This window comes from Gallus gallus, chromosome 8 (assembly GCF_016699485.2).
Source record: "Gallus gallus isolate bGalGal1 chromosome 8, bGalGal1.mat.broiler.GRCg7b, whole genome shotgun sequence".
Classification (NCBI taxonomy): Eukaryota; Metazoa; Chordata; class Aves; order Galliformes; family Phasianidae; genus Gallus; species Gallus gallus.
In genome coordinates, this window is record NC_052539.1 from 22544454 (window position 1) to 22567770 (window position 23317).

General features: G+C 40.5%; 1 protein-coding gene across 1 annotated transcript in view; it reads right to left on the bottom strand.

The window, feature by feature from the left end:
- Positions 1 to 23317, bottom strand: part of BEND5 (BEN domain containing 5) — an 840137-nt gene that overhangs the window by 163643 nt on the left and 653177 nt on the right. Inside the window, exon 8 of the mRNA XM_001235270.7 lies at positions 16097 to 16211. Coding sequence (XP_001235271.5) covers positions 16097 to 16211 — 115 coding nt within the window. The remainder of the gene's footprint in view (positions 1 to 16096; positions 16212 to 23317) is intronic.

Genomic DNA, 23317 nt, shown 5'->3' on the forward strand with positions numbered 1-23317 from the left:
AAAACTAAACTTTGAGGAACCCCCAAAATGGTAAAGAACTTCAGAATATTCGTGTACTCTGAAACGTCACAGCAGACCCTTAAATTCGTCTTGCCTGATTTTCATTTGTATTTATTTTCAATGCAGAACTCAGTGACACCAAGCATCTATACATGTATAGCCAGATAGGACAAAGTTTGGTTTCCAGCTTCAGCATCATTCCCAAAGTCTCCTGAACTTTGTCGCTACTCAAGTCAAAGGTCAACACAAAAATGCCACACTAGTGGCAACCTTCCCTCATTTCCTACTGGAGCTCACATTTGTTATATTTTGTAGGTGGAAAAAGTCAGGTCCTTGTCTGCAATAGATTCAGCCTATTATAAGATAGCTAATCCTTATTTTCTTGTTAGCAGGCACTGTCCCACAACATGTTGCTGAAATAATTGACACAGATTAACTTTAAATGCACACCTCAGAGTAACTGTAGTCCAAGTACATAAAATAAGGAAGCATCCTTAGCTGAAAGCTAATTTAAATGCCAAAATAAGTTTGCGAATTTGCACTGAGTCCTCCCTCAGGACTAACCAGGCCTTTACTCCTAATCTCTGGGCAGCAGATTTAGTATTTTAGAAAAAGAGAAAAAAGCAGATGACAGCACCTTCCCTCCTGTTCAGTTCTATATAATGAAAGCCTGCTGTCCATCCTTTTCAGAGATTAAAAGACTGTGAGACTCCTACATAGTTACAGAGACATGCTACACAGGCAAATGCCCATTAAATGATACTCTCTTCAAAAGGGATTTAGTTATTTAAAAGTCTGTGATAAAGAGAGTTCTGAAAACAACTCAAAGCATGTTGACCTTATAGAATGACTGGAAATAGTCTCCAGTAGAGCCTTGAAACATGCAGCTCTTATGTTCTTGCTACTCACAGATCTAAACATTTCTTGCAGAAACTACCATGATCTTATTTGCGATGGCATCAACTGCTTCCAGAAATACATTCTCACATAAAACCACATCCACTTATGTACAGGATAACAATAGAGCTACCTCATCAATTAGAACAGAATAGTTAAATAGGAGGGGACCTGAAAAAATCAAGTCCACCTGCCTGACCACTTCAGGGCTAATCAGTGGTTAAAATATACTAAGGGCATTATCCAATTGAGCCCTTTAACAGAAAGCCCTTTACTGGTTGGTAATCTTTAACGATAGTTCACAAGCAACCAGAAGAGTTCCATTGATCAGACAAAACTTTAAACAAAAGAGAAACATCTCCAATGACATTTGCCAAATATATACATATATGTGTGTGTGTATATATATATATTATTTTTATTTTTTTAAAGCAGATATAGAAGTTCAGGATTCCAAGCTCTAGAGAAATTCCACAGTCTCAAGAGAAAGAGAAGAAAAAACAAAGGCATAATTCTGTCCTGCAGCTGAATGCTCTCCTCCAAATTTCATTCCTCATATGCCATGGGTCCCGAGATCCCCCATCCTGCCCCAAGACAGATCCTTAGCTAACAGGACAGAGGCAGCTGCTCTGGTCTCAACACTGATGCACATATGCATGAAGGCAATCCCCTGGGAAATTTTAATTACAGCTGGTTTAGGCTTGCTTGTCCTATTGGACTCATTCACGCAAAGGAACAAAATCCAATGGCAGCAGCTGCATTAGGAAGCCAAGCCATTATCAACATTTATGGGGCAGAACTGGGTGTCTGGCCTGCAGGAGATGAGAAATGCCACCAAGAAGCGTGTGCAAGGCCACCAACACACGTGTATCTAAATGGAATGAGCAGTAAAACGGGAATCAAAAGAGAAAGCCCCATAGATAGGAAAATCCATTTATCTTAAATAACCGTAGAAAATATGTAAAAATAACATATTCTATTCAATTTATTGTTGGTGACAGTTCTAATTTGTAAGAAAACTTGTCTTCAGATAATTAAATGGTAGCATAAACACAAACATGGAGTAGTTCAGGTGACCATTTTAATTAAGATGATCAACCACAAAATATTCCCTTGACAAAACTAAATCCCAGGTTTCACTTTGGCCAGCTGGTCAAAGAGTCTACTCAAGAGTCCAGATTTTAAACACAATTTTTGTCCCTAGATATAGGGAAAATGCAGAATTGTTTCCAGGACTGAACAGGAAAGGTGTGGAGTATCTGAGAGATCCATTTATAAAGAATACATACATAACATTTACTTCGCTCACACCAACACTTACCCGTGGCCTGCTTTCAACTTGATCAGTCGTTCCCACTGTCATTTTTATATTATAGGTTAGAGATTGCATGTTTTCAATTAAAAAGAGAAAAAGGTTTCGTTTGTTTATTATTCCTTATCTGACTGCTAAAACAAAACTCCATATCTAAGCAGCCATTCAAGGAATGGCAGGTACAAATCTGTTCTGATCATCACAGCAATGATCAAAATGGCCAAAGCTGATCCTCATCCTGCTCCTGTGGACCTTGCACAACTACAAATTAAAATGCTTAATACAAACACCTTCTGTTTAATGCAAGTTTTCAGGAAAGTATCAGCAAAGTTAACTGGATTTTCTGAGAGATTATGAAGCTTTATTCCTGTGATGTTTCTGCTGTATCCTACTAAGCTGACATGATATCAAAGCTTAAAGCCCTCTGCATTGGACAGTTGAAAGAAAGAGCCTCCAGCTTCTGCTGATTCTAATAGAACTCATCATTTGAAAGGAAGGAATTGTCTCCAGAACTTGAACTTGTAGAATATTTCAGTTGGATGAAATGATTTAAGTATGTAGTGTGTCTAATTTTTTTTTGTGCAGATATCTATAATTCTAAAGGAAGACGAAGAGATCATCAGACATGCAGGCTTCTTGCAAAAGAAATCCAGCTGCACTGAACAGTGTTTTGAAAAACCTATATGTGAAAGCTAAAAAGTGGCTAACAGATCATCTTTCCTGATTTACCACACCCTACACACAGATATCTCCCTTGAAGCATTGCCCATTCACAAAAATAACCAATCAACAATGATGACACGGACCCGAAAAACCCAGAGTTCTTAGAATATTGATCTAGATTATTTCAGACAGGAATCAGACATAAGTCTGAGATAAATTCATTGCTTGAAATATCCAGGTTGGCTGGATCAAGCCAGCTGAGGTTATCTCTCCTCCAGCTTCAAGATGAAAAAGGACTTGACTGAGTTCCTCTAAGGTAGCAGTCATTTGAATTCCATGGGAATTTATGAATCCTCAGCTGTGTTGTTACTGTTAACAAGAGCTGACAGTTAAATGCATTTCATTAACAGAAACTAGAATAAGAATGACAAGACTTTAGCAGATCAGATCTGTAATTGAAAGGGTGACCAATGTAAGGAATAAGAACTGTCTGCTAGGATTGTGCTTGCTTTTCACTTATACCAACGGTGTGTATCTCCTGGATGTGACCTGTCTCTCTCTTACACTAGTTAGCAAAGCATCAGCAAGATAGAGATGTCAAGAGCAAGCCTACATGGCCATTAGTTTCTCCTGTTGTGTCAACACCAGAAGTAAAAGTAAACTCTACTGGAAGAATTAAAAACAAACAACAACTACAAAAAGATTTTAGCTGCTGAAAACATACAGATTTACAAGGGCATAGCAGAAAGTGAAGGAGAAAGACTGGCAGTTTGTCATTTGATTCTTTTCAGTCTTGGAAGAGCAGACAGGAGATCTATCCACGGACAACCACTGGAGTGCAAAACTTGCTGGGAGGCCTTACATAGAATTGATATTCTCACTGTGTAAGCTTTCACACTAGTCAGTACTGCCAAAAGATTGACTGGGCCTTGAACACCTGCGAATTTCCAAAACCTACTGAACAAAACTACCTCCAGCTGCACAAAATGGCAATTTAATCCAGGTGCAAAAAAACGAGTAGAACCATAATACTGCTCAGCTGCAATAGAAGAACAAAAATCCTAGAGCTAGAATTGAAATAATGCTTGCACTGGGAGATGAAGAGAGCTTCACAGTTGTGCCCAAGCAGTGAACAAAGGGAGAACAGAGGAACATCTAGAGGTAATCCATTTTGAAGAAATGCACCTTTTGGTTCAACCTCCCTTTGCAAATGTATTTTGCCACCGAAAGCTCCTTCCCCAGCTCCACTAAATCTAGAGAAGCCCTACTATCCATTGATATATGAAGATGACTTATCCCGATTGTATAGTTATCTATTGTGTTTCCTGTCACTGACCAGAGGGGAGGGAGAAAAAAAATAATCACAAAAGAAAGGGAGAAAGCCCTACTATTATTCATCCGATTGTATTTAGCACTTTGTCTTCCCTTGCTATAACAGTTCACTTGATTGCCTTGTACACCTGCTGCGCCACACTTTTAGCTCTGAAAGCACTTTGGGAAAGTGAGGATCATTTATGATGTGCTTGTACAGCATCTAGCAGAACAGGATTGTGGCTTTTGGTGAACACCACAGTCTTATCAATCATCTGAACATTCTGCCTCCTTTGCTATCTTGTTACAATTCGAATTAATACACAACATTTATTATTAATAATACAAAATATGGGAAGTTTTGCACACTTCTGTGTCATCCTTCTTGCAGCTCTTGAGATTCCCAGTGATGCACTCAATCCTGCCCTAAGACTTTCCATAATGCAGATTACTTGCTGCCTTGCACAGGATCAGATCACAGCTCAGCCCACTTCACAACTAGGGACTGGGCTAGTTTACAAGGAGAAACCATTCCCTCACCCAGCTGTTACTTGGAGATCAAATACAAGGCCTCTATCTTCCTTTCTTCCCAGAGGCATCACACAGAGGCACCATGGAGAAGTTGAGACTCTTCCTAGATCCAACAGAGCTGGCAGACTCCCAGGATAACTGCTACGTTAGCCTCGGGGTGCTGGAAAGCTTCATCCTTATGCAAACACTGGGATGTCTGAATGGCAGCGATGAAAGGGAGGGGGCAGCTACACCTCCCCCACCACAACAGCATTCCAGTGTTATTAGAAATCCAGCTGTTCTCTACAAACAGGCAGGATTTACTGTTCATACTTTGGTTAAAGAGACAGATGAAATTCCCCTTCCCCATCCATTATCACTGTATAATCTATACAATTCATCAGCTCAATGGCTGTGTCAGTAAAGAAAAGGGAAAGAGAGCATTAGCATTCAGAGCACACGCGCCACACAAGACAGCAGGCTTATGATCTGTGCAACCTGAAATAAGCACTCCTCTTCCCTGGGGATGTGGGTTAACACTGAGTAGCTGCACGTTAAGTCACGTATACTTCTATTAATATACATCCTTTCCAATCTGGGAGGGGAAGAAAAGGCAGAATTCCTGTCCCACTCACTCTGGCAGAGATGGCCACTGCTTGTGTGATTCAGCACTGTGTGTTCACAAATGTCACATCCATCCCTTTCCTAACCACAACCCATCCATGTCAGCATTCTTCCTGCAGCTCCCGGGCACCAACCAGGCAGAGCCATCAGCTGTCAATCAGATGTCACATACACCTCCTCCCAGGGCATCCTGACATCCCCCCTCTGCCTGGTGCCAGAGGTGGCAGGGAAAAGGTAATCTGCTATGAGATTAATTGTTCTCACTGCCACGTCAGCACCGTTATGTTGGCTGCTGTATTTCAAGGGGGTGGAGAGGGAAAGGGATTTCATGGACAATTTTTCACCACATGTGTAACAGGACATAACAGCTGCATGGAAACAGCTCATCTCCAGTCTCTGATTCCACGAAGCCCCCGAATGGGCAGCAAAAATAACCATTTGCACCTACTAGCAAATGAAAAACCTAAGAAAGAGATAGTATAGGCAAGGTTGTTTGTGAATGTACCAACAGCACTCAGGAAATCAGTGGTCATCCCGTCCTTCATTTCTAGGGTGTCCGGAATAACTGCATAACAGCTACCGACATCTCAGCCTCCAGCTTCAGAATTGCCTTAAGCACATTACACCCAAGCCAACAATATAAGGGATCTGTCCCTGCTCATTCCTACTTCTTGCTGTGGTCCCATTTTCCTGGCTTTGCAAGAAGTCAAGTGAAAGCCATTTTGCCAGGCTGGATTTTTGCAGGATCAATCCTTTTCCAGCTCATAGCACTGCCACACAAGCACCAGTCATGACACAAAGGAGATGGCAGGGATGTTGTAGTCAGGAGAGAACAGAGCTAAACTGCCCCTTCAGCTGCCAGCACACACTTTCCTCAGCTTAAAACAGATGTGAAACGGCAGTTTCCTATCTCTATCTACCTCAGCAACAAAGATTTGTGTACTAGTAACTACAGAAAAAGTTTCCTTTACAGACATAACCTAAGTTTTCAGACAAACACCTTCAAAACTCCTTCTAAGATTCAACACAGTTCAGCTTCTGAGAGACCTATGTGAATTAGCATAAGCAAAAAGGCATCCTTCCTTCTGTGTAGAGGTGATACATCACAACACCAAACCACTTAGATCCATTACTGGAAAGGACCAAAACAAGGCTCCTCTGTGTCACCAAGATTAGGGATTCTGCAAGTCAGTGTGATAGCCAAGATGTGCAAAGGCATCTGCCTTTACACTCCCCAGAAGTGATGCACATCATTAGGTTATTGACTGCTGTTTTAATAACACCATATTGTTTTAGATAATGGATGTTTATTATTTAGATTTGTCTTAGGATTTTTTTTTATATGTTATATGACACTGCCCTTAGGTCTAATATCGTAAATTATACAGCAAGCTGCCATCATTTTAAGTGCCACCATTTAAAACAAACAACAAAAACAACAACAAAAAACCAACAGAGCAGCTGCCACAGCGGAAAAGAAAACAACAAAAAGCAACTTAAACAAACATTCCCTTAGGCTGCTATTGTTTTCCTAATAACTTGGATGGGATTTCCCCCTCACTACCCACACAGCAGCAGATGGAACAGGAATATGCGACATCTCCATTGAGATGGGAGAAATTCTTCCACCATAAGCTGAAGGTGAGCACAGAACCCTTTGCTTGTGTAACATCAGAAATGCTAACCAGAAGCAAGGAGCCTTGCAGAGGCCATGGGACGCATCAGCGACTGCTGATGGTCTTCTGTAAACAGGGACCTCTTTTTCATCAGCTGCTTTGCCTGAAAAGTGGCAGGCAAATCTGTAGGTCTGGCTAATCAGATGCTGATTAAATAAGGAGAGGTGCAGAATGGACACGGTGAACAAGTTTTTAAGATACTACCTGCGGTGAAACAATCCAAAAATAGGATACGAGCTAAGTACATGCTGGGTGTTCCTATGCTTATGGATAGAAAACAAAACCCCTTCCACGCTATCCCTCTAAGTTGTTCCCTGGAATGAACAGCAGGTGATCTCATTAATGCAAAATTTGACCTCAAATTGGTCATTTCTACAGTAAAACATTTTGCAGATTACATTTTTCACTTACTTTTTGCAAATACAAATCTTTTTGGCGTCAACCATCAATCAAATGTATCCTGGTAAAGCTAAAATATGACAGTAGCCTGGTTGTGTGCCCTGGACCAACAGACACCAGCATCTAGGAACCCCTCCAGAGCCAGGAGAGTACAGCCAGGTTGTTCCATGCTAGACAGAATCCTCTCAAAGTGAGAGAATGAGGCAGCAGTCTAGTGTGAGTACAACTCTGCTCAGTAGCCCTGATAGCACAAGAACATCTTGAATCCCCATACACAGCCTGGCTGTCTGTGGGGCTGTAGGTGTTCAAGAGCCCTTTCCCGAACCAGACCTTCAGCAAAGCAGCAGTACCATTCATGTAATTTGGGGGAAAAGAGGAGACAAAGCCTTGGGACTCAGAAGCTGGATCCCTACTGCTAGCATCTTTGCAAACATTTCTCACACCATGCAACACCAGCTGCTGCAGAGACACCTGGTAGAGCAGGAGGATCTCTGGTGTAACTGCAGCAAGGTGCAATTCAAGTTAGAAGCTAGCTGTGTCCCACGTAAACAGGCAGATGCCTGCAGATTGCTGATAAAAAAGACTGTTACAAGGAAGACATGTCTTACACCTGCCTCTGGAAATAGCTCAAAAAACCATACCAGCAGATGGCACTTGTAAATACATGGCATACTTCTTAGGTGTATGGCAAACAGGTATACAGGTATTGGACGCATTACAAAGGAGAAATGAAATAAGGATCTTACCCATGTCCTGGGCTCACGGAAGGGCTCCAAGAGGAAGGATGTCTAGCTGGAGATCCTTCCTCCTTGGGAGTCAGCCCTTAAATGGGGCTTAGGTCCCCATTTCTGGTCACTCAGGTGAAATTGCATTCACCTGTGCCCCTGCAGCTGACTCAGTGCTCGCCTCATTGGGTCAATCAGAGGTTCAGGCCGTGATTCAACAGTTCCCATACACGTAGTATCACAGCAATAACTTCCTGTGTCTGGCAAACAGGCTTTTGGAGTCAGCCCTCCAGTCTAAAAGTCACTGAGGGTGGCCTGGCAAGCTGTTCAAGAGGCAGAGCTCAGCTTGATACATCAGGAGATAGTGACCAGCTCAACATGTTTCTGCCTCCTCTCACTTGCAAAACCAGAAATAAAACAAAACACAGTTTTGATTGCATAGGTATATTTGAAGATGTCATTTTTCTAAGGAATATTGCTTGGTACCTACATAGTGCCTCAAAACAAAGGAATGCAACATGCTATTTAACCACACTAATAAACGCTACTAATAAACGTAAGGTCCACAGCTAACCTTATATATGAGACCTAATTATTCCTAAATTGCAACTAGGGAAACCAAAGCACAGATCCACTGTAAATAGGCTGAAGTTAACTGCAAGTCTTTTGCAGATTAAAAAAGCAACAAAACATCTCAAACACTGGTGACTTTGCTCCTCTGTTTGCTACTCACCACTCAGACATACAAGCTAGACAAAGGAAAGAGAAAGAGAAGGAAGTCCAACATTAGTTGGCTTTATAGCTGAAAGTAGAGCAAAGAAATCCAAATAAGATCATTCAGATCTAAGATTAGCTATTCAGGAGAGTAGGAAAGGAAAGGGGCATTTAATCTGAATTGACATTAACACCCCTATTTATTGCAAATATATTCTATAAGAGAAGGATATGCAAAAATGAATTCAGTGAAGGTCAAGAATAGGCTCCTACAGCAACACACAGACATAAATGGCACTCAGGTACAAAACTTTGATTCACTTGGCTGGGATTCATGAGATGGGTGCTTATCCTCTGCATAACGGCTCAAAGGTAATAATCACAAATGGTCCTATTTAAATGGAAAATAAATAGCCCTGTCTCTTTAAGGACATCATGTCTCATTCTCAGTGGAATAATGACAGATATAAAAAAGCTATGATTTCAATATTTCTCATTATGACTTCTCTTCCTGCTTCTGTAAAAATAAAAGGCTACTCTGTAGTCCCTGATCAATCTAGCTAAAAGAGAAGGGTTTGCTTATAACAACAAAATAGCAGCTCCAACACTAGTTACGTATTCATCACATGTGAAAATGGTCCCATAATGCTGCCTTCAAGCCCTTGCAACAAGTTGTATTAAATTAGGTCGTTTTTTTTTTTTTTTTTCCCCCAGTACCAAAAGCAAAATAAATATAGCTTTATTTAATGCTACTAAAAGGTTCAGATTCAACTGGAACCCCAAGGCATGTGGCTTTGTTGTTAAAGCACATATACTGACTCTATTGATTGGTGCAGTCCTCTGTGCGAGAGAATTTGTCACATCAATAGCAACTGAAAAATACTCAGGAGCTGTAATACGGTTTAAATGAGCAGTTACCACATCAATATAAAGAGCATTTTCAATGGCAGTAGATAGGAACCCTTTTGCAAGCCGGGTATTTGTTTTAAGATAGAAGATGACCATTTCTTATTTTTTTAAACAAAAGGAAACTTTTTTTGTTTGTTTAAATTAATAGTGACCAAAGCCAGTAACCATAATCACTGTTTTATGACTGTAGCATTATGGGCAATAAGAATCACAATGGAAAGAAAGCATCCAAGCAAGAGAGGAACAACAGTGCTGCGAAGAGAAAATCTTCACTGCTTGCTTGCCTTCCTGGACTTTTCCAGTGCTGACGCCTAAAGCACACCTGATCACAACTGAGGATCCACTTCAGACTCTGCTTTCCATGTCCCCAACTCAGCACATACTGGAACATCCACAATAGATCCAAATGACCAGGGTCAAGGACAGCACAGACCATTTCTGAACATTCCTTAATTCCAAGCAGAAGGTGGGGGAGGGAAAGCTGCTCTTCCATGCCTCATCCCCTCCTACCTCCATAAGGAAGAAGGTGATGCAAGGAAATGGCTGATGCTAAATGTGACATAGGCAGGTAGAGAAAGTGGCTCCCTGCCCTGAGCAACCTGCAATATAAGTAAAGAAGAAAAACAAAGAGAAAGAGGGGCCACTGAGAAGTGGGTGAAGCTGACAGCAGCCTGATGTAGGCAGTGCTTCCCACAATGGGGCAGGAGCTGAACAGCCTTGGGGCCAGAGGAGACCAAGTGCTGGAGCTTACCTTATCTGAGCTCAACTGGGCAGGTACTAGGAAAATGGATCCACTACACATAACTAACAAAGGAGAAATCCCATCAGCTCAGGAAAAGGAAAAGTTTGGGAAGCTGTGGAAGTATGCAGGAGAAAGAATAGTATGAGCATCTCCTGCTCTGACCTTTATCTTGGCACCATCCACTTCTGCACTGGTGGAAACTGGACTTGTGAGGTTGACGCAGCACGGCTGTCCTCACAGACCCTTGGAGATGTACAGCCTCTGCTTTGGTCACAGGTGGATTAAAATCAAACAAACAGAAACCAGAGAAAACTCATAGCAAGGAACAAATCTCCATTTCATGCGACTGAAAAATGCCTCTTTTTTTTTTTTTTTTTTCTTTTAAATAATATGAAATAGTCTTATATTTTCAGGGTACGGAACATGCTTTTCCCGGCGGTGTATTTTTAGAGTATAATTCTCTCTCAATCACATCCTTTCATCCCTTGGGTTAATGTACCACCAACATTTTTGTCACTCAAGCAAAATCCCACTGAAGGCAGACGAGAAGCGGCATGTGCTGCAAGTTTTGAAGGAGATGAGAAATTTCACACTATCCTGATATCTTCTGGGTAACTGCTTATTTTATGATGACTAATAGGCAATTACTATGGTAATACTGCAATACAACATGTGTGAGGTTTGGGAATGAGAAATTATAGGTAACTACTTTGGACTCATTTCTATGGTAACAAAAAGTAATTGTCATTAAATACCAGTTATAGTGCGGCTGTACCTGGTAATTATAGATTTTTTATGCCCAGTAACATAAATAAAACCAATAAATTTATTCAAAAGGTCCATGATTGTTTACTTATATGGTGTTATATAGAATACACAATGACAAACGTCTAATTAGGAAAAATAAACTCCATCGAGAGCTTCATCTTGTCATCTGAGATGGATACTCAGTTTTTCAACTCAAAGCAATGCATGTGTTCCACATTCATGAAATGAATCTAGGAAAAAAAAACCTTCCCCATCAGAAAAACACATGAAAAATAATCAAGAGATGTTAGGCAAATGTCAACGTGCACGTGAACAGCCATGTCTCACATGAAGTCAAGTGATAGTATGAATGACATGGCATATCCAGCCACGGTGAACAGTGAACAATTATGTATGTGGATATATATATATATATATATATATATATATTTATCCTCTGAAAGCGTTAATATCAAAGACCAAAGACAGCCACCCAGTGTTACAAGATATAGTTCTAAATCAAAGCTAAGACGTTTTGGATAAAATTCTCTTATGCTTTTACTTTCAAATGACCCTTCAACCATTACACGTGAACATCAATGTTTAACTTTGACTATTAGTCACAGAAACGAAGTTCACAAAAAACCTTTGTAGGATCAATCTGAAGTATTTAATTTGATCTGAAGCAAAGTTTCCTCATTTTATTTCAGACTCCTCAATACAGATCTTACCAAAAGAGTTTTTAAACAGATAGTGCCATTATTAAATAAACAAAAGATTGTTCTTAGAAAATGATAAAACTAATCACTTTAATTGTTTCTCTAGGCCTTCCTCTCTCACATTTTTTCCCCACAAAGAACAAATTGTCAAATTCAACCCATGTCTGCAAGCAGTTTCAAGTTTGTACAAAACTATATTTCCATGGCTAAAATATACAATTTGCCCAAAACAGCTCTCATTTCCATATGAGCTCTGCCACCACCTACAGTAAATTTGGCTTTCCAATCTCGGTAGGGTTGGCCTGCTTTCCAACCAACAAATTGTTTTGTTGAGCCCTCACACAGGCAAGTAGGAGACTGTATTTGGCTTCAGAACCATCATACCTGACAGTGAAACAAGAAAGGATCAGAACTGGCATGTGCCCTCTTCCCCCATCCATCCACACAAAGTCTTGAAGCCCCTACAGTCAAGACAGAAGGATATTCTAGTGATGAATATCAGAATATTTCAACTAATTCATGACTTTAATTTAGAGAAGGGTGGCACTGCCGCAGCTAACATATCAAAGGCAACACAGAAACACTAAGGAAGGGGGGCACTAGTGGGTCGTGCAACAAAGCCTTCAGAAAACAGTCAGGATATTTCAAGCGCCTTGTCATGGCATTTCTGAGACATCTCGGTGAAGATCTGCCCAGACTAAGAAATACATCCCATTTAGTGCTAGTATGGGGTTTCATCTCTGGAAGGTGAGACTGACAAATTGGAACTAATCTAAGACAGTGTGGTACAGTCATCTTGCCTGCAGGGACACATTTCAGCATTCAACTGCAGAATGCCAGCTTAAGAACAAGCTCTCGATAAAGGAAAGTTCAGGCCAAGCCTGGGGATGCACGACTTTTAAAGCAAGAACACATTTTTTTCTTAGTCTAACTCCACCTCCCTGGGGATGGTAATAGATTCAGAAGATGATAATGCTATAGCACAAGTAGAGAAAAGTCAAGAAATCTCTCTTCTCAACAGCAGTATTCCTTTACTTTCTAAAACTGTTTCACAGTTTAATTCATCAGAGAGGGATGGAGAAGTACACAAATACACTTATTTTTGCCACGATCTTTCACGATGAAAAGAAACAAGCAAACAAGTTATGCCCCATCTCCATCAAAAAGGGACTTTCAGTTTTGTTGAGAGCTGCGGACAAATCACCAGCCAGAACAGAGGGACAACCGTGCTAAAGAGCCACTGTTTTAGCTAGGGTGACCCATGGCTTTTTTGTTCCCAACTGTATGGGTCCACAAACATACTTCCCAAACACGTGCACGTACTTGATTACATCAATAAAGTTTAGCAATCTTTTTTTTATTATTATTTTTTGCATTAATCCTGATATCAAAGGAATTGACATTCAGTTCCATGATGCTTTCTTTTAGAGCTCCCTCAAAGTATGTGCAACGTAGAAACAACATTCCTCACAGGTGTTTCTGTGCCGCGAGCAGTCATGTTTTATAGCCGTGATATTAAACTCACTTGTTGCTGGTTATGAACATTTCACCACAAGAAAGTCCCTGTAGAATCACAACCTATTTGGTCTGTTCCCTTGAGAATGAGCAACAATTTATAGACAATAGACAATATTGACAATAATTGGTATTATTGTTGCAGTTTTGGCTTAAACTCCTAGATCTTAGTTCACAAGCAACTCAGAACAAAGGAAAAAAAATGTATTTCAGAGAGTTGCACAGGGCCATGCCATCCACTAGAGTCCTTCATCTCCAAAAACAACAACGAAGAAAACCCCATCAGCCAAATGTTACCATACTGCACTGTGTAAATGTATATGCAGAACACAAGAACTAGTACATCCCATCTACAAGTAGTACATCTTCAAAGACTGCTGACACACTCAGGCTTTTAATGGTGCTCACTGCACCTGGGATTTCAGAGGACAGCAAAGTCCATCTGACAGCATACTTTGCCAGTTGTATGAAGCTGTGTCGTGCTGGGGTTAAAAAAAACCTCTCTCCCCATGGCAGAGGATCAATTTACAAACTCAAGCATGAGGTTTAATTATCCATTTCATTATCTTAACTTGCATAGCCCTGAACGCGCACCTTCAATGAACCAAAGAAACAGTCAGTAGCTGCTGCTTTGAGAAAGAGGGAGATAACAGGAAGAAGTTCAAATGACTAGAAATGATCTTGATGCCTATGGCACCACAAACCTTGTTTGCAAGCCAAGGAGGATTGCCCCCAGCCGATACCTCTGTGTTACACCATGCCACACTGAAGATTTCTGAAAGTACTATTTATGTGCTAATCCGAACAAAGACCAAAAGAGATGAAACAGACTTATCTGGTCAATCACAGAGAAGCCAAAGAGTTAAAATTTCAAATACTAGCAATTGATCCTTAGAGATTTTTCTTTTCTTTAAATTCGTCCAGCAAAATCAAGCAAATAAATTCTGATGTGCTTGTGGATTTTGTATGAGCAGAAAATAAAGTGTTTGCTGTAAATTATTCACTCAGCACTAGTTAACCACAACGCCGGCACATTACTAGGCTTTTTAATATTCTTCTCAAGATAATAGGTAGTATTTTGCTTATTACCCTCATTTTTAACTTATTAGTTACATTAGGCCTTTAGTAAATAAAGTGAAGAATTGCAAGGAAATCAAATGCTTTTCCAACTACCTCATTAAAAGTCCTTTTAGTTCAGGAGGGCTGAAAATTCTGCATATCATGAAAGGCTAAAACAATAGCATAATACCAGGCTCAGCAATTCCACATGAATTCACTTGCCCTTTCGTAATACCTGGGTTCCCAGATGGCTTTTCAGGTTATAAGCCATATGCATGTCTAAAGCTGCATGCCTCTCAAAGGGCATAAATAACAATGCGGGAGGAAAACCTACAGGGCAGGTGAATTTATGGCAGGAAAAGAAAGCTACTTAATTGCAACTGGATTTGCCTAGGTGCAGGGCACCTGCAACAAGATAATGTAGTATCAGATTGTAGAGCCATTTTAGGGCTTCATTCCTATACGGTGACACAGCCATTACAATAAATTCCTGGTGCTGTGAGACACCACTACTGCAATATTGCTCTCTGCTTTCGGATTAGCTGAGCTGAGTATCAGTGTGGCTGGAGGGTGACTATTTGTCCTTGGAAGTTTCACATATAAAACTTGCATAAGTGTGCTGAAATTACCCAGGCAGTTTCCTAACGCTTCAGTTTAGGAAGCAACAAAGCACAGGCGAGCTGAGAATCACGCCTGAAAACAAAGAACAGAGCCAGCAGCACCAAACTCTGCAACCTCTATCTTCTTCCTCAGTGGTCTCCCCATCCACACAATAATCTAGTCTTATTCTGCTTAGCAATGCAAAACCTAATTAGATCAAACCTCAAAGTAGCCTGGCTTCAGAGTACAGTGTTATTTAGTCTTGCATGGTAAGCAAAACCGCATACACTCTGTATTACAATTCTCCAGGGTTTCTCCAGAGAACTGTGTGGTAGATGTAATTGCCCCCACAAACTAATCATCAGCTTATCAACTGCTTTTCATTATCACCTCCAGCAGCACATCTATTTTGTAAATAAATGCATAAAGAACAAACAATTTTAGGGAAAACAAAAGATTATCTGAGTATGTTCTCAATGGAGGAGGAGGTAAAGCAGTAATTCAAATACTAAAATAAAGCAAAATTAGCATAGGGTGGGTGATTATTCCATTCTGCGTATCACTATCTATTACAGTACAATAATAGACTGAAATCTGTGACTTTAATGGATGATCTGGGTAGTTGAAGGAAACTGTGATTGACTGACACATTTACAGAAAGGCTGATGAGCAGCATAATGAATGCATTTATAAAACATAGCTGAGATCTAGCTCCATGCTGACTTCAGCTCCCATACACAAAGGAGGCTTGCAGAGCAGATATCCGTCTAGCTTGGGGAGTTGCTGTCTACCCCTTGGCAAAAGCAAATTTGCCATTGTATCCCCTTCCTCAATGGGAATTTCAGGAAGCTTTGTAGTCACATGGGAGCCTCCAGTTTAAAAGAAATGAATGAAAATAAGCCATTTGGTGACAAAACAGGGCAATGTGTACAAGGTAGATATAACAATATCGAGATTAATTCTCCGTATCATACCTGTAATTTCCTAGGTAGACTCCATCAGGATTGAGCATAGGTGCAATCTTGAACACCAGGTGGTCTCTCAGTACTTTTGCAATAGGATGCTGGCTTACAAGGAAATCAATTATACCTGAGAAAAACAAAAGATGAACTTGAAGAGGGAGCTTTATAGCATCAATAATTTCCAGGTATCCAGGTATCTATCTGAAAACTCACATATAAAAGATTAAAATGATCATTCCCCTTGGTTCCTGGCAACGTTCTGCTTCAATCAGAAGTGGCCACTGGCAATCACATAGCACTTTTTACTTTAAAAAAAAATCTCCAGAAATAACAACATTAAGAATAAATACCCTTAGTCCGTTTTGATAACTCAAGTACAGTATGACCACAATATTAGAACCAGCCAAGTTACTGCTCATCGGCTCAATCACAATAACAAACATTTTCCTCTTAAGTGGTAAAACTGAGAACTAACGACTAGTTTAAGCTTAGCACCTTACATGGCCAGCATGTATGTACACGGGTATGTACTGCCACTCAGCCCATGAGTGGCAACCTCTTGACCCAAACCACCTCAAATTTGTGCAAGCAGGTATCTAGATCTACCCTAGACACAGAGATCAGGTCATCTGAATGTATGAAGGGGTATAAAATGTCCTGCTCTATTTGCGAGAGTTACATCAACTTTGTACCAGGCACAGAGAAAACTGTGCAATTGACAGTTTGGAATTCATAAGGTCAGATTCATCACTTGCTTTACACCCATACAAACCAGGAGCAACTCCACTTCATCAAGGCAGATCCTTTATTGTGGCAGCAAGGCAAATGACAGATCCTAAACCCTCTTCCTCCAGGCACATCCAGCACCAGACCCCACCAGGGCTCCTGCCTCTGGGCTTGTGCTCAGGGAACAACTCATCTTCTCCTTGCTCCAAGGTTGGCACTGGGGCTGAAGGCAGGCAGCCTAGCAGTTCCATTCATTGCTTATTCTCCCACTGAGTTGATACTGACAGGAATAGTTTCCAGGGAACAAATGTCAAGATAAATTGAGTTCCTGTGTAATCTCAGGACACCCACAGATAGGTCATGACAGTTTGCTATTTATTGTAATGTCCATCCTGTGAAGCAGGAACCATTTACTGAATTTCCTCAGAATAAATCAATCACTATACTCTAGTAACTGGATAAAATTAAGCAGAGAAAAATTAAGGCTAATCATGAGTAAAATTTCACTAATGGCAAGGTCTATTATACTGTGGAATCATCTCTCCAGGGGAAGAGTGGAACCCCGTCATCAGAAACATTTAATGCTGGACAAGGCAAAGCCCTAGAGAATAGAAATAACAAGCAATAGTTCAGCACAGAAGAGATGGCATGGGCTAACTAGCTGACTTCAGAAAGTTGACTTTAGCCTTGATTCCTTATGATGCAATAAGAATCTTTAGAAAAATACAAACTAAAATCCAAATGTGTGCCAGGTTAAAAACACTTGCTTATGTCTTGGCTGAAACATTCAATAAAAACAGGACCAAAATGTCACACTTTGTATTGGTCCTTCATTTGGCCTAAATCATAAGGCCCACTTCGTCTTTCAAATATTAACAAATTTAAACCTGTGTTGCTATTGGAATGTTTTCTAATTTATTGAAGCCTAAGGGGTAAAATGAAGTTTATGAAATGCCTAAAGTAGTCAAGGGGTATCTGACTGCAAACATCACCAACTTTTTCATCTATTAGTGAAGACTAAACCCTTTCTGCAACTGGGTCTTCCACAGGACAAGGGACTAAGCCTGAATTTCTGAGGCAAACTAGCATATACATAATAATATTGCTTAGGAAATGTTTTTTGCAGTTATCTCCTCCCAGTGAAAGAAACTGAACATCGATCTGCTTTGAGGCTGGCGTTGTGTCTTTTGTTCATTACTCAACAGCAAGAAAAAGAAGAAATGACACAGTTGGACCCCAAATAACCAGGTTTCCTGTATGTAAACATAAAAGGCTTAGGTAAGTTAAACTGCTGCTATAACTGTTCTCTGGCAGTGTCTAAACATAACCCACAGTAAGCACAACTGGAGGGTTCAAACCTACTGAAAGGGATTCAATCCTCCACTGAGGTCATGGCTTCTGGAGCCAGTACGCTGGTTTTAACTTGAAAAAGCTTGCCACTAGACTGAAAACCCTGCAGCAGTTCGTGTTTTCTTTAAGGCAGAGGAAGTGATAACCACCCAGAAATTACAATCACTAAGGTTGGAAAAGACCTCTAAGATCATCTAGTTCAACCGTCCACCTACTGCCAACCAAATCATGTCCCTAAGTACCACATCTACACGTTCCTTGAATGCCTCCAGGGACAGAGACTCCTCTGCTCCCCTGAGCAGACTGTGCCAGAATCCAAACACTCTTTCAGAGAAGATTTTCTAATATCCAACCTGAGCCTCCCCTGGTGTACCTTAAGGCCGTTACCACTCATTCTGTTGCCATTACCTGGGAGAAGAGGCCAAACCCCACCTCATCAGAACCTCCTTTCAGGGAATTGTAGAGAGAGATATGGTCTCCTCCTCTTTTCAGACTGAACAATCACAGAATCCCTCATTCAGGAGGTGGCACAAGAGCTCAGCATCTCAGTTTTTTTGCTCCAGCAGTAGCTATGCCAAGGAAGAGCCTTGTCCAGATTCTGTTTGCTTTCCTCCTGTTACTGATGCATCCACACTCATAGAGCTTGCAAAGGCAAAACAGCAACTAGAAGGTGCAGTTATCAGCTTTGCAAAGTGAATTATTATTCCCTAACCAAGCAGATATTGTAGCATGAAAGGCTCTATATAAATGTGTTACAAGTGAATGCTGGCTCTACATAACACACTGTTGCACTGGGTACACAGACAAAAGGGAAGAGACTAATCTTGGACACACAGCAGACTGGTAGAAAATCAGACCCAGCATCTCCCAGTGTACCCTCAATCTATAAGGACATTCTGCAGTTATGTTCACCCAGTCACAAAGAGTTTACTCTATTTGCACAGTTAGGAGACTATAGTACTTAAATCTTAAAGACCAAGTCTTACCCCATGATAGAAATACAAAGAAAGTGTTTTAACTGACAAACAGAAATCCAGCCTGGAAGAAAAGCAACACCAAGGAGCACAAGAGAAGCACCAGATGAAAATGTACATGAACCTCACCATAAAATTATTGTAAGCATCCAAATAATCGATACAATTAGCATAGACTGTTGTCTTTCAGAGGAACCTGATGGGCTCTGGATCAATAACATTTAAAGTAAAAAGACAGATAGCAGACTATTAAAAAAAATATCATACCAGAGAACTTGGTCTCGTTAATAAATCAATACAAACTAAATTTTACAGCTTCTGTAATCAGCAAGAGACATATCAGTGTATCTCATTAGGCTGGGGTTAGGAATTTGGCAGCAACCAAAGCCCATTTAATATCATTTACTTCAAGGCAGACATGGCAATACAACAGATGCCCTAATTTATTTGTTGATCTTTGTATTAAAATAACAGTTTGCTGGTAAACAGGAAGGGTAATGATGCCAGTCACCCTTGTTAGTGGCTAATAATTGCTTAATTTGTCCACTAATTGACCTGTGCTACTGTTGAAGCGCTGGATCATGTTGCAGGGCATGAAGTAAACAAGGCCACTGTAATGTTACTTCAGAGAATGACTTCTGGAAATAGAACTACTTATTGCTATAAATTTTCTCTTCACAGATGAGCAGATTAATTGGTCTGCCAATTAGTTTGCTATTAAAGAAAAAAAACGGCTGCCCAGAGATTAGTTGGATCTTCGAACCACAGCCCCAGTTTGGGTCAAATGAAATAATCCAATCTGAATCAGTCACACCATCTATGAAAAATACGACTAGTATCATTTAAAAACAAATCTCTACAGCTAGAGGTCAAAGAAAATGTCCCATTAACTGCGTATTGTCTCTTCAAGTCACTTCAAGATAAAACAAAGAACTTGATGGAATAGGCCTACTCGAGCACATGACAGCGTGTAAAAGTTCTCCAATTAAAAGAAGCAAACAAATAGAGAGTATTTTGGTATATCCATTTCTAGAAAGTAATTAAAATAATCATTTTTTAAATAATAACATGCAATTATAAATGCTGCCTGGAACCAGAACGGCTCAGAAATCAGCTGTCAGCCATGACACGAGAAGGGGCTTATGCATAGGCCACACAAAACCAAGTGCAGACTTTATATTAACTTTAGGGAGCTTTCCACAGTTGTTGTGAGGGGAAGGAAAGAAAGAATTAAAAACAGGGGAAAGGGAAAACAGTGATGACAACTGCAAGCTGTTAGATATGCTGTCATAACGGCACTAGGAATCTTAGCAACGAGCTGTTCTTGTTTTAATCAGTCCTTCCTGGCAAACTTCACTGAAACTGTGTGAAATCTGGACCAGACCTTCTCTACTAAGAGTCACGTTGCTGCCATTATTCATTCTCAAGGCCAGATGTGCTTGCTGGAATTTCTCCTGCAGCTCAGCACCTTGCACCTACCAGAGCACCAGATCCTGCGACACCCCTCTGCCCTAACCCAGCTCACAGTGCTGCTGCAGCACCCTCTGCCACCGTCCCTTCTCCTGCAATGTGGCAAAGTAACCTTCTCTGCTTACCCAGAAAGAACAGCGGAAATTGTTTCCTCAGTCAACTGCTTTAAACTCTGTTTAAACTTCCTGCAGTCTCTAACGTGACCTCTTCACATTTGCTCCTTCCAAAGCATTATCCTGTTTCTGCCTCACCACATCCTTTCACTCTGACAATACATTTAATTGTATAACTATATCATACATTTGCCCTGTTCCTCCCACTGAAAACCTAATTACCACAGATCCTAATGCAATATGGCAACTGCTACTGCAAACGTATCCTGGACTGTTTTCTAGCATATGCCAAGAAAGAAGAAATGATTAATATTTTCAGACCCATTTCCAAACTTCGAGTTGTTAGCTGCTGGTGTCCTACAGTCAGCTCACCATAGCCTGTAGGTTAAAGAGAGTGCAACATTTAAGCACGAACACAACCAAATGGTACATTCACTGGAAAATAAATATAAAGGGAGCCCCGAATGCTCATCCTTGTATAAGTAGTGAAACGTCCTGTTAAAGGACACTGAAACCAATAGGAAAGATGTTATGCTCGCACATTTGTGCAAAGTAGGAAAACCAAAATGTGAGGTTTGCTTTCAGGAATAAATTACAGCAAGTCACTGTCTTGTCATTAGGCATGAAGGAACTCTGTTTTGGAAAAGGTATTCTGGTCTGCTAATCCTTTTTCTTGTGGCCGGAAAGGGGAAAAAATGACAGATAAAAAACACTTCTCCATCCCAGCGTGGCAGGAAAGATATTGTCCTCACACTGAACCTCACTCAGCACAGGTCATAGCAAGGCCATATCAAGGTGGGGGCTGCAGAATGCAGATCTGTGCTGTCAGAACAGCCCCCAGGACAGTCAATAGCCAGAAACGATCCTATAATACCTTAGCTTGAAGTGTTTCCAATATTCAACCCCACAGCAAGAGGTGGAGAGGGAAATAAATAAAAAAAAAAGCACTTTAATGGTGATAAATGAGCAGAGCTGACTCACAGCAGGATTACTGACATGATCTAACGTCATGCTGACGCTGAAATTACCCCTAGAAAGGATCATCGCATAAAGTGATCCATAAGCAGAGGATCACTGCAGATGCTGACCCTACTCCTTCTCATAGCGCTGTTCCTTCCCTTAGTGCTTAGACCGCCAAACTCAGCTATTTGTGGTTTTCCACTGGGACAGAAATGGGAGGAGAGGGGTAATAAGAAGTGAAGAGAAAGCAAGAAACCTTATCCTCATGATCTTATCAATACAGAAGGGATTCATGGATTTGCAAAGTGATGCTTTATTAATTGTTTTCCTTGTCTTTCCAAAAGTTCCTTTGGAATCCGTGGCAAATAAGGTTTGTTTCATCAAAAAATAATAAAATACGAGCAGTGAAGGAGCACTAGAAAGGTAAACCAGACACATTGGTTACAGTGTTAGATGAAGGAAATCGCATTGCCTGGAGTATAAATTAACAGCTTCCAGCTCCCAATCCTAATGTATATCTGCATGCATATGCCTGAGTGGTTGCTGCAATTAGCAAGAGTGGGAAAATCCAGCACACTGTCTGTTTTTCATTAACTCTCTCTCTGGACATCATCTGTGCACACAAACACAGGAGAAATGCTTACACTCAGAGAGGGATGCAATGCCATGCACAAAGACGTCAGGGAGCATTCATCACACACTACCTTCCCTCTAGCTTGATGCTCAGATTTCATCTCCCCGCAGGATAGGCTCAGAGCAGAACTGTACAGGCCTGAGGGTACCACACAGTGAAAACTAATCAAATGTAAGAAAACGCAGAGAAGCTGCCAATGGTTCCCATGGACATGAAACTCTCAAAGGAGGCAATGGCTAAGCAACGTCATTACCCATGCCAAGACAAAGAGGAGCCAATCAAGGCAAGCGAAATAGAGTTAGAAAGATGACCCAGATGCACTCCCTAATGTGTTTTGATGGTTGGGTTGATCTAGACTACCAGGACTTTTTAATGATGACACAATTTGTCCCCAGTCAGACAAATCACTATTTTCAGTGTTAAATAAGATACCATTTCTTGAGTGTCATTGATTGAAAATGCCTCAAAATATCTCTAGGTTTATTTCAGAAGAGTAGTTATTATTTTTTAATATCTCCAGCCATCATAGCTGTTGAAAAAAATAAAATAGCAACAGTTACCTGATGGATTGCACACATGGCACAATTCCAGCTATCTTTAAAGAAGTTTTAATGAACCAGAGGCAGAAAAGTTGTATGCATAACTTCAAGGATTCAGCTGTGATAAGCATATTGATTAGGAGCACATCAAGCTGTATTATGGCATATTTGTTCTTTTATTTACCATTGCTCTCTCATCTATTCTCTGCTGTAACTCTATGTCTCTTCAAAACACAGGATTAAAAGCAAAGGAAATTTCAAATAATGGGATAAAATGAATGTGCAGGAAATGAATGGGTGAATTAGATTACAGCAGATGAAACACTGAGGTCTCAAATGCAAAATGCAGGGAGTTTATTTAATTTGTTACTCTTTTAAAATGAAAATATGCTCACTGACTTGAATTAGTAATTTCCCTGTTTTAAGATATGTTAGGCCATTACAGCTAGGCCTGTTTCCAGAGCAGT